This window comes from Lepidochelys kempii, chromosome 10 (genome assembly GCF_965140285.1).
Source record: "Lepidochelys kempii isolate rLepKem1 chromosome 10, rLepKem1.hap1, whole genome shotgun sequence".
Taxonomy (NCBI): Eukaryota; Metazoa; Chordata; order Testudines; family Cheloniidae; genus Lepidochelys; species Lepidochelys kempii.
In genome coordinates, this window is record NC_136389.1 from 32,330,420 (window position 1) to 32,342,894 (window position 12,475).

The window sequence follows — 12,475 nt, forward strand, 5'->3', positions numbered from 1 at the left end:
GCTGGGCTTGGCCCCTGGGGGAGACTGACTCCGTGGGAACCTGGCAAGCCGGATGTGCTGGGGGATCAGCTCATTGGAACAGTGTAACTAAGCATCACCTGGCAGGAGCAGAAACACCTCATGGGAACCCCTCTAGGGCCCACAACCAGAGCCCCCTCTGCAGCCAGCAGCCCTAGGCTCTGCCCCCACTGGGCACCTAGCACGGATCACTGCACAGCCGGGCAAAGACAATGTTGAGCCTGACCAGCTGGCATTTCACACCCACTCTGCCCAGGTGTAAATGACGCACCAGGAGTAAGGCAGGGGGACTGGCACCTGTGTGGGGCACAGCGTGTGGTGGGCTGCCTGGCAAAGGGTGCTGTCAGCAAGCAGCCCTGGCTGAGGCAAGGGAGAGCAAGCGCTGGGCATCATCACAGAGCCAGTGCCCTAATGACTGCCCGCTGTGGCTCACGCCTCTTTCATGAAGCACACGTTAGGTCTCTGTGGGACTTGACACTGGACATCAGTGGGCGAGGCTGGGAGCTAGGACGAACCCCACCCCCCAACACAAAGCACCACACCAAGGCTGGAGCTCCTTCCCGCAGCCTAGGTAAGCTCCTCCGCCAAATCAACACCCGACAGGCAGCTGAGAGGGAGAGCGAGGGCTCCACACGTGCACCCTCCCCCACCCCAATTCCTGTCTACACCTGTGAGTGCTCCAGCAGAAGCAGGGCCCGGTTTGTGACAGCAGTAAGGTACAAGCTCCTGGGAAAGCCCCTGCTGCCCTCCAGGCCAGCAGGCCCCCATGCCCTCAGACGTGCTCACTGAGATAGAGGGGCCATAGCAAACAGCGCCGTCCTGAACAAGTGCCCCTTGCTGGGGGTGCTGCTCAGCACCAGGGCACAGGATGCAGCCCCCAGTGCCCTGGAGTGGGTCCTGCCCCCCTTATAAAGCAGTCAGCACCCAGACTCCAGTACAGGGCACACACCAGGCTCAGAGACCTTAGGCAGAGAGCAGCCCAGCACAGCCCCACCCCAGGCATGGAGAGGGAGTTTGTCAGCAGCTGCCTCCTCTGCCCTCAGCTAGCTCCCTGCCAGGGGGCTCTCCCAGAGGGGAGCAGCCCATGGCTGGGAGATGGGGGGGGATCCTCTGAGCCCCTGGTGCCGCATGCCCTGTTCCTTGCTCAGACCAGTTTCTCCCTCCCTTCTCCCTGAGTTTCGCCTGCGGACCCTCACTTCCTCACTGAAGTCATAACACTGGTCTTGTGACATCACAGCCTGTTGCCATGGAAATGGTTGTGATGTCCCAAATCCCTGAGGGGGGGGTCCAGTGGGGGGTGGCCTGGTTGGAACCTGGAGGAGGGGTTATAGATATGGGGGGGGGATGTTTCCCCCAGGCTACCTCTCTGAGATTATGGTCACAGTGGCACCTGTGGAGTGCTCCCAAGGCAGAGATCACCTGGCTCCACTGAGGGGACGGCAGGGGGCAGTCCCAGGGACAGACTGAGGGAAGCTGGGATAGTCCTGCTCAGACAGTGCTCTGTGCCTGGTGGCTCCCCCTTCCACACAGGGCCCTGCTCCCCACCCCAAGCCAGGCTTCTCATGGGAGGGAGGTGTCATCACAGGCCTCTGGGGCAGGAGCAGGGGAAGCTGCTCCCAACCCGAGCCCTGGAGCAGGGAACAAGCCGAGGCTGTGCTGAGAGAGCGGCTGGGACAGGAGTCCTGGCTCTCTGCTCCCAGTGGTCCGAGCTGGAGCAGATGCTGGGGGTCAGCGAGCCAGCCTTGCTCCAGAGGGTTTGCAATGGCCCTGCCGGCTGCAGCCAGTCACGCCCAGCTCTGTGGAGCCTGGCTTGTCTCTCTGGATTGACAGTGGTGGAGCTGAACTCAGGTCCCAGCCCACGCGCCCCGGGGGGCCCTGCCAGCCCTCCACCATCAGCGCTGAGCAGCACCCATCTGAGCCTGCAAAACCTTCCTCCCAGCAGGACACGGGGGACTTTTGTTCTGCTGGAGGCTGAAGCCACACCAGGGACAACAAATGGGCCAGCTGGCAGCGACCCATCAGCCCCCTACCTCAAGGGCTCAACCCATGAGGACCCCTCCTCAGCAGCAAATCCCCCACCAGTTCACACACACAAAGAAGGTCCTGGTGCTCACCGTGGACACTGGACCCTTCCTCTCCCTACCACCTCCCATCTGCTCCTCCCAGCACAACAAAGGCTCACCCAGCGCTTGCTCCAGCCCTGCCAGGCATGCCCCTCTGTGCCCACACTCAATATCCTGAAAGGACAATGGAAAACCCAGACAAATCTATACAACTGTGAGAGCAAGAGGACAGTGAACCCCCAGTGCCCTGGAGAGACCTTGGGCAGAGCAAAGGCAGCCTGGTTGCAGCTGAGCCACCCCCTGCCCACCCTCAGCCCATATGCCCAGGCCGCAGGGAGTTGGCACAAGGGGGAGGGGCGCTCTGCTGGGGGCCGCTGGCTATGGAGAAGCCCTCGCACCTCAGGGCAGGGCACTGGCCAGGGACAGCTTTGGGAGTAGCTGACTGGATAGGTAGTTACCCACACAGTGTGCACACTCCCCAGCCCCAGCCCCAGCCCACACACACACACACACACACGACTCCTGCACACCCCATACACCCCCTGCTCTTGCACACAACCAGACACACCCCAGCTCCTGGCCCCTGCACACACCCACACTCCCCTCTGCCTGTGCACACCCCCTGCCCCTGCACACGCGCATTTGCACCCCCCTCCACCCATGCACACACACCAGGGCCCTGGTTCCTATACCCCCCCCCCGCACACAACCTCACACGTGCTACACCCCCCCCCACACACACACACACCTCAGCTCCTGCACACCCCCGGCCCTGGCCTCTGCACACACCTACACTCCCCTCTGCCTGTGCACACCCCCTCCGCCCATGCACACACACCCCGGCGGCCTGGCCCTTGCATACCCCCAGACCTGGCCCCTCCATACACCCACTGTCCCTACACACACCCCGGCGGTCCCTGCTCACCCCCACACCATTGCCCGTTGGGGTGCCGGCCCCACAGCGCTGCCCCCGCGGAGAAGCCGCCCGGCCCGGCCCGGCCCGGCCCGCTCACCTCGGGCGCACACCGCCAGCCGCAGCAGCTCCAGCAGCTGCCCGCCGAACTCGCACGCGTCCGAGCCCAGCATGGTGCCGCCAGAAGGGGGTCGCGCCGCCGCGGGGAGGGTCACGGGGCCATGCGAGCTCCAGGCCGCCAGCCCGAACCTGCTGCGGGGGAGCGGCCAGTGGGCGAGCCGCGCCGCGCCGTGCCGTGCCGCGCCGACCGGAGACGTGCGGCCGCCTCCCCGCGCCGCGCCGCCCCAGCCCCAGCCCCAGCCCTCAGCAGCCACCAGACCGCGATGAGCTCATCGCCAGCTCGCCGCGCACACCCGCTCCCCTGCGGCCCCTCCCGGGGGATGGCGGTGGCTGTGCCCAGCTGCAGCCCGGGGCAGGGACAGCCAGCCGGCCGGGAGGCCACCATCCAGCTGGGCTCCTCCCCTGTGACTGCGGCGCTGGCTCTGGCCACTGGGTCGGGCTGCCCGCGCCCCGGCTGTGCCGCCAGTCGCCTGGTGGGCAAGGGGAGATGGGTTCAGTTCTCAGCTCTGCCTGGCTTGGTGCAGAGGCCGGCACCCCCTTCCCAGGTGAGCGCCCCGATCACCAGGTTAGCTGGAGAGTCTAGGGGGACAGGGGACCATTGTGACCATCTGGTCTGACCCCTGTCTGACACAGGCCAGAGACCTGCCCCGGAATCCTTCCTGGAGCAGGACTCTTAGAAAAGCATCCAATAGTGTTTTTAAAATGGTCAGTGATGGAGCCTGGTGGTAGTAGATTCTCAAGTGGTTAATGACCATCAATGTCTCTACCTAAAAGAATCAATGGACACAAATCAGACGTCAAGAATTATAACATTCAAAGACCAGTCGGAGAACACTTCAGTCTCTCTGGTCACTCGATTACAGACCTAAAAGTGGCAATTCTTCAACAAAAAAACTTCAAAAACAGACTCCAAGGAGAGACTGCTGAATTGGAATTAATTTGCAAACTGGATACAATTAACTTAGGCTTGAATAGAGACTGGGAGTGGATGGGTCACTACACAAAGTAAAACTATTTCCCCATGTTTATTCCCCCCCCCCCCCACACTGTTCCTCAGATGTTCTTGTCAACTGCTGGAAATGGCCCACTTTGATTATCACTACAAAAGGTCGTGTCCCTCTCCCCCCCACACCCTGCTGGTAATAACTCACCTTACTGGTAACACCCATTGTTTCATGATCTCTGTGTGTGGGCGGGGACTCAGGGCTGGGGGTTGGGGTGCAGGGTGGTGCTTACCTCGGGGGTGGGGAGCGGGTTCCCCAGAAGCAGCCGGCATGTCCCTGCAGCTCCTAGGTGGAGGCACTGCCCCTGCAGCTCCCATTGGTTCCCAGCCAATGGGAACTGCAGAGCCAGAGCTTGCGGTGGGGGCAGCGCACTGAGCCCCCTGGCCTTCCCTCCACCTAGGAGCTGCAGGGACATGCCAGCTGCTTCCAGGGAGCTGTGCGGAGGCTGGTAGGGAGCCTGCCAGCCCCGACAACCCTCCCGCCCCAGCACCAGCAGGGGTCCCAGGCAACCCCCCCCAGCACTCATGGCACCCCCAGACCAACCCCCCCCAGAGCACCCTCGACTCCCCCAGCCCAAGCTTTAGTTAGGGGTATATAGTACAAGTCATGGACAGGTCACGGGCCGTGAATCTTTGTATACTGCTTGTGACCTGTCCACGACTTTTACTAAAAATATCTGGGACTAAAACGTAGCCTTAACTATAAGTCAGGCTTTCTAATCCTTTAATCATTCTAGTGGCTCTTCTCTGCACCCTTTCCAATTTATCAACATCCTTCTTGAACTGTGGACACCAGAACAGGATGCCAGATTCCAGCAGCTGTCGCAGCAGTGCCAAATCCAGAGGCTATAGAGTCAGTCTCTCTCCCCCGATGAATATTTAATTTATACAAAGTGGAGCAGCTGCAACAGGAAAAATTGAGCGAGACCAATAGCTGAGGAGCAGTTTTGAGAATGTCAGTGATGCCTAAAGGGGCAGTTCAGCATCAAGTCCCTTTGCAGTTACACAGGTCCAGCTTCACAGTCATTAACAAACAGCTAGCACCCCGAATCCTCCTCTAATCACTAGGTGTCACTGTCCTCCCAGAGATGGGACTAGAACCCAGGAATCTTGGATCTCCGCTGCTGTAACCATTGTCTGAATGCTTCACAAATGCTAATGAATTGACGCTCACAACCCCACTGGATCATTACCCCCATTTTACACAGTGGGATTAAGGCCAGCACAGGGCATGCCAACTCCTTGCTCCCTTCTGTGCACTGGGGATCCTGGCTGCAGAAATGCTCCATCTCCTTTGCCAGCCTCAGCACCCGTCTGCCCACTGCAGCCCTCGATGCGGAAGGGGCTGACTCCTGTGGCCAAGGGGGGTTCTATTTGGCCCCAGCGCACACTGCTGCATGGCAGGTGGTTTGCAAAGAAAGCCAGTTCGGAGCTCTCCAAGTGCACTAGGGAGCTGCTGGGACATGGCTGAAACACACGCTTCTGTCCAGCTTCTGTCAAGGACAGGTTTCAGAGTAACAGCCGTGTTAGTCTGTATTCACAAAAAGGAGTACTTGTGGCACCTGAGAGACTAACCAATTTATTTGAGCATAAGCTTTCGTGAGCTACAGCTCACTTCATCGGATGCATACTGTGGAAAGTGTAGAAGATCTTTTATACACACAAAGCATGAAAAAATACCTCCCCCCACCCCACTCTCCTGCTGGCAATAGCTTATCTAAAGTGATCACTCTCCTTACAATGTGAATGATAATCAAGTTGGGCCATTTCCAGCACAAATCCAGGTTTTCTCAACCCCCCACCACACACACACACAAACCCACTCTCCTGCTGGCAATAGCTTATCTAAAGTGACCACTCTCCTTACAATGTGTATGATAATCAAGGTGGGCCATTTCCAGCACAAATCCAGGGTTTAACAAGAACATGGGGGGGGGGAGGAGTTAGGAAAAAACAAGGGGAAATAGGTTTACCTTGCATAATGACTTAGCCACTCCCAGTCTCTATTCAAGCCTAAGTTAATTGTATCCAATTTGCAAATTAATTCCAATTCAACAGTTTCTCGCTGGAGTCTGGATTTGAAGTTTTTTTGTTGAAGAATTGTAACTTTCATGTCTGTAATCGCGTGACCAGAGAGATTGAAGTGTTCTCCAACTGGTTTATGAATGTTATAATTCTTGACATCTGATTTGTGTCCATTTCTTCTTTTACGTAGAGACTGTCCAGTTTTACCAATGTACATGGCAGAGGGGCATTGCTGGCACATGATGGCATATATCACATTGGTGGATGTGCAGGTGAATGAGCCTCTGATAGTGTGGCTGATGTTATTAGGCCCTGTGATGGTGTCCCCTGAATAGATATGTGGACACAATTGGCAACGGGCTTTGTTGCAAGGGTAGGTTCCTGGGTTAGTGGTTCTGTTGTGTGGTATGTGGTTGCTGGTGAGTATTTGCTTCAGGTTGGGGGGCTGTCTGTAGGCAAGGACTGGCCTGTCTCCCAAGATTTGTGAGAGTGTTGGGTCATCCTTCAGGATAGGTTGTAGATCCTTAATAATGCGTTGGAGGGGTTTTAGTTGGGGGCTGAAGGTGACGGCTAGTGGCGTTCTGTTATTTTCTTTGTTAGGCCTGTCCTGTAGTAGGTGACTTCTGGGAACTCTTCTGGCTCTGTCAATCTGTTTCTTCACTTCCGCAGGTGGGTATTGTAGTTGTAAGAATGCTTGATAGAGATCTTGTAGGTGTTTGTCTCTGTCTGAGGGGCAAATGCGGAGCAAATGCGATTGTATCGCAGAGCTTGGCTGTAGACGATGGATCGTGTGGTGTGGTCAGGGTGAAAGCTGGAGGCGTGTAGGTAGGAATAGCGGTCAGTAGGTTTCCGGTATAGGGTGGTGTTTATGTGACCATCGTTTATTAGCACTGTAATGTCCAGGAAGTGGATCTCTTGTGTGGACTGGACCAGGCTGAGGTTGATGGTGGGATGGAAATTGTTGAAATCATGGTGGAATTCCTCAAGGGCTTCTTTTCCATGGGTCCAGATGATGAAGATGTCATCAATATAGCGCAAATAGAGTAGGGGTGTTAGGGGACGAGAGCTGAGGAAGCGTTGTTCTAAGTCAGCCATAAAAATGTTGGCATACTGTGGGGCCATAAAAATGTTGGCATAGCAGTGCCGCTGATCTGAAGGTATACATTGTCCCCAAATGTAAAATAGTTATGGGTAAGGACAAAGTCACAAAGTTCAGCCACCAGATTAGCCGTGACATTATCGGGGATAGAGTTCTTGACGGCTTGTAGTCCATCTTTGTGTGGAATGTTGGTGTAGAGGGCTTCTACATCCATAGTGGCCAGGATGGTGTTATCAGGAAGATCACCGATGGATTGTAGTTTCCTCAGGAAGTCAGTGGTGTCTCGAAGGTAGCTGGGAGTGCTGGTAGCGTAGGGCCTGAGGAGGGAGTCTACATAGCCAGACAATCCTGCTGTCAGGGTGCCAATGCCTGAGATGATGGGACACCCAGGATTTCCAGGTTTATGGATCTTGGGTAGTAGATAGAATATCCCAGGTCGAGGTTCCAGGGGTGTGTCTGTGCGGATTTGATCTTGTGCTTTTTCAGGGAGTTCCTTGAGCAAATGGTGTAGTTTCTTTTGGTAACTCTCAGTGGGATCAGAGGGTAATGGCTTGTAGAAAGTGGTGTTGGAGAGCTGCCGAGCAGCCTCTTGTTCATATTCCGACCTATTCATGATGACAACAGCACCTCCTTTGTCAGCCTTTTTGATTATGATGTCAGAGTTGTTTCTGAGGCTGTGGATGGCATTGTGTTCCGCACGGCTGAGGTTATGGGGCAAGTGATGCTGCTTTTCCACAATTTCAGCCCGTGCACGTCGGCGGAAGCACTCTCTGTAGAAGTCCAGTCTGCTGTTTCGACCTTCAGGAGGAGTCCACCTAGAATCCTTCTTTTTGTAGTGTTGGTAGGGAGGTCTCTCTGGATTAGTATGTTGTTCAGAGGTATGTTAGAAATATTCCTTGAGTCGGAGACGTCGAAAATAGGATTCTAAGTCACCACAGAACTGTATCATGTTTGTGGGGGTGGAGGGGCAGAAGGAGAGGCCCCGAGATAGGACAGCTGCTTCTGCTGGGCTGAGAGTATAGTTGGATAGGTTAACAATATTGCTGGGTGGGTTGAGGGAATCATTGCTGTGGCCCCTTGTGGCATGTAGTAGTTTAGAAAGTTTAGCGTCCTTTTTCTTTTGTAGAGAAGCAAAGTGTGCATTGTAAATGGCTTGTCTAGTTTTAGTAAAGTCCAGCCACGAGGAAGTTTGTGTGGAAGGTTGGTTTCTTATGAGAGTATCCATTTTTGAGAGCTCATTCTTAATCTTTCCCTGTTTGCTGTAGAGGATGTTGATCAGGTGATTCCACAGTTTCTTTGAGAGCGTGTGGCACAAGCTGTCAGCATAGTCTGTGTGGTATGTTGATTGTAATGGATTTTTTACCTTCAGTCCTTTTGGTGCGATGTCCAGACGTTTTTCAAACCCACCTGCCTGGGGTATGGCAGCCCCGAGAGCCCTTCATGCAACGAGATTAGGGCTGCCAGGGTGGGCCATGCACCTGTTGGAGTCACAGCAAATACCGTCAGCTGGGCTGTGTGCTGTCAAAGCCAACTCATCCCTGGGCACAAAAGTGTCCGTTCAGCAGCATAGCTGTGTCTCCAGCGCCTGGGATTGTCAGGGCCGTAGGCAGGCGTGGCCAGTCCAATACCAGTGTGCCAGGAGGGAGTCTGTGAGAAGCCAAGTTGTGCTGTGACCACCAGCAGCCTCACCCCAACACCCCGCAGGCCTGGGCACATGGCACCAGGGATCCGAACAGCCCTGAAATCCCCGAGCACGTCTCACTAGGGAGCCCAGTTTGCTTCTCAATCTGCCCCCAACACTGGGGCAGGGCCATATTCAAAACCCAGCCCTGGGGGAAAGCCACGCTTTGCGGATGGCCACTATAGTTATCATGGGTTGTGCCAAAGCCCAGGGCTGAGCAGCCTGCAGTGATGGGGTGTCCAAACGCCAGGGCAGCCCTGGTGGGCAGAGCGCCCCATTCTACAATGAGGTGATAAACAAGCCAGACCCCTGCCAGCCCTCCCCTCTCTCCTCTTTACAAAAATAGGGGCATGTTAGCATTCCCATTTCACACGCAGGGAGGCTGAGCCATTTAAGCCACCTGCACACGTAGCAGGGTGCTGGGGATAGATCCCCAGGCGTCCTAATTCCCTGACCTATGCTCTAGCCGCTGCCTCATCACTGATCAGTTAGAATGAATACTAAAGAATTACAAAGTCTTCCGAGTTTCTCCTCGCTGTCGTGGGGCAGGGCAGGCGCTGGGGGGCAGCATTCAAAGGAGTGGGTTGGAGGAGCGCTAGTTTGGCTGTTGGATGGCACTGGAAGTGCCCCTGGGCTACTGCACACACAACTAATCCTCACGCAGGGCAGGCATGGCAGTGACAGGGCAAGGGATGCAGGTGGCAGAATGTCATCGTCCGGGTGGGTGTCTGGCTGGGACGCCAGGACAGACACTTGCAGAAAGGGCCATGGGGCAAGACGTACTCAGGCCCTCAGCTTTCTGCCTAGACAGCACCCCAATAAACACAGCCCCACTGTGGGACACTGGCTCAAGAGAAGAGCGCCCTCCCCCCACCAGCACCGCATTTTCTTTGGCTTGGCGTTTCCATTCCATGGCCCAGCACAGGCCTACATCCCTGGTGTGCGTTAGCAAGTGCCCAGCCCGAGGTGCCAGCAGCATTACAAGCCTCAGTGTGCTTTGTCAAGGAGCTCTGTTCACCCAGCACACCCTGTTCCTGGGCAGTGAGCAGGGTGGGATCTGCCAAAGGGCAGCGCTTCCTGGCATCTCTGCAGGCTGGGCCCAAGAGCACAGCTAGCTGAGCCTGCGCCTTGCCACCCTCTCTCTGCCCATCCCAGCTGCACGCCCAGCACGCCCACAGGCAGGCGCGGTGGAGAAGGGGGCTCTGCAGGCGGGGACACTCAGCTGTGCTGCATTACCCCTTACGGGCCAGCAGCAGCACCCCAGGGCGCCACGGGGAGTTCAGCAGAGAGGATCCGTAGGACACCCACCTGGAGCGGGCGGCTGAGCACTGCCCCAGAGGGAGCACCGATGGACCAGCCGCAAGGCGGAGGGGTGCGCCAGCTAGGGCCAAGGAAGGGCAGCAGAGAGCGGCAAGGGGAAGGAGGGCTCCTCGCAGAGGCCAGAGGGCGACTTGAGAGGGCCGGTATACACAGGTGCCCTGATGGGAAGCCTGCCTGCACCCCTGGAAGGGGCAGAGGGGGTAGCATCCGCTCTCACCTCGAGGCTCTGCTGATTCTCAACCCTCTCTGGCAGGGACTGTGCTCCGCCTGGGGCACAGTGTGACACAGGCAGCCCAGACGTAGGGGCTTTAAACCCTCGGGATTCTGGGCTCATGGAGGGTCCCACACAGCTGTCTGGAGCTGCCCAGCCCTCTGCCTACACCAGAGCAATTCTCCTGGCCCCTCACAAGCTGTCTCTGGCCCCTGCACCCCAGCAGCATGTCAGGGCTGGAGCAGAGACCCAATCCCTCCCCTTGCCACCTGCACCCCTAGACACCCTTGTGCCCCAGAGAGACTCAGCTCCAGTCATGGCACTTCCCAGTCCCTCTGCTCAGCTGCCCTTGTGCATGAAGCCTCACGACCTGATCTCTTTATTCAGCAGAATGTCTGGAGGATGGACATGCTTCCCTGGGGCAGACAGCAGGTCAAAACCCAGCTCCCTGCCTTCAGTCACCATTGCTCTTGGCCCAAGTGTCCTTGAACCTGAGCCTCCTCCTCCTCCCGCTCATCAACTTCTCTCCACCTCCACAGCACTGCCTGCCTCCATCTCCCCTGGCCTTAACGAGTGCAGGGTCCATTCGACAGTCTCACTGCTGTAGACTCCAGTGTCCCCAGAACACACCTGACCCTGGTCTCCCGCGGGGAGGAGAGCTGGAAAGGGAGGGACGCGTAGGAAGGCAAAGGATAAAAACACAGTGACCCAGGTGGGCTGCCCAGAAGGGAACACACAGCCGTTGCCAGTTCTTTGTGAAAATGCCTGGGGAACCGGGAAAGACCAGGAGCCTGGAGAAAAAAGGCCAACATGGCAGCTACCTTCAGCCCGGTAAGAAAGGCGAGCCCGGCACTCACTGGCTAGAGACCCCACTTTGAAATCAAACAGCAGCGCTGACAGGAACCCAGCTGTCACTATTTGGAGGCCAGCGGCACCGTGTGGAATAAGCAGCTCGAGTTTTATGGCAAACAAACCCTGCCAGACAAGCCCGCCTGCCGTTTCTGGTGGCATTCCAGCGCGAGCAGATGAAGGCAGCAGGGGAGAGGGACGTGCGGCTTCTGCTGGAGCAGTTGGTGCAGTGCCTGACAACACCGTGCCCCCAAAGGGGCCTGCATCCCGCCGCGGCTGCGGCAGGTGACACTAAGCGGCGGTGCAGCCCATGGTTGGGAAAGGGCTAGTGGGGCTCCCTGGAGCCAGCCCCAGCTCTGGACACAGTTAGTGCATCACTCATGAGCCGGGGGAGGCGGTAACAGGGCATTGGAGCTATTCGCTGATTGTTCCACGCCAGCCTCATAGAGACAGCAGCCTTAGGGCAACCACCAAGCCCCAGACTGTGAAAATCTCCCCTCACCCAGTGCCTCTCCCTTCAGCCTGGCAGGCAGCACAGGCCAGGAGCCAGGGCTGGGAGTCAGGAGACCTGGGTTCTAATCCCCGGCTCCTAGTCAGAAGGAGATTTTAGGCCCATTGGACCCTGGGGTAGCAGCTGCGTTTGGGAGTGAAAGCGAGTGCCTGGTGCTGAACAGAGGCAATAAAGAAGGTTTGTTGGCGAAGGAGACTCTGCCCAGGTACCCGGTCGCCTCGCTGCTGGTATTGGAGGCTCTGCTGCAGGGGGAAGCACTCCCGTCAGTCCCCAATGCCCCCTGGCCCTTCCTGGAGTGGCCCAGGCTCAGCCCCCAGCGGGGGCGACACGGCAGAGGTGAGTGTCTGGATGAGCCCTTTGGGCTCCTTGTCCTGCCCTGGCCAGGCATCTGAACCATCACACAATCCCAGGCAAGGGTGGGCTGGGATCACTGCCGGGGCGCTGGAGCCAGCCCCTCCAGGACATGGGTGGCACCAGGCCAGGCTCCAGTGTGTTTAAAGAGCTGGGCTGATAGATGTGGCCTAGCAACGTCTCACACCCACATTAAGACTCTTTGTGCAGCTGCAGGGCAACGTTGGGGCCACGGTGACCCGGGCCACGAGCCTGAGGTGACTCTTTGGCTGGCCCCCCGCTCTGAGATGCACTCCCCTCGCCGCAGTAGG

At 57.2% G+C, this 12,475-nt stretch overlaps 1 protein-coding gene across 2 annotated transcripts in view; it reads right to left on the reverse strand.

Moving 5' to 3' along the window:
- ARHGDIG (Rho GDP dissociation inhibitor gamma) overlaps positions 1-12,475 on the reverse strand; it is a 33,715-nt gene that overhangs the window by 18,798 nt on the left and 2,442 nt on the right. The window contains exon 1 of one of the 2 annotated variants that reach the window (XM_073362710.2): positions 3,095-3,311. The exons of the other annotated variant lie outside the window; for it this stretch is intronic. Coding sequence (XP_073218811.1) covers positions 3,095-3,167 — 73 coding nt within the window. The 5' untranslated portion in view covers positions 3,168-3,311. Of the gene's footprint in view, positions 1-3,094; positions 3,312-12,475 lie in introns of those variants that run through there. 2 annotated transcript variants of the gene reach the window in all.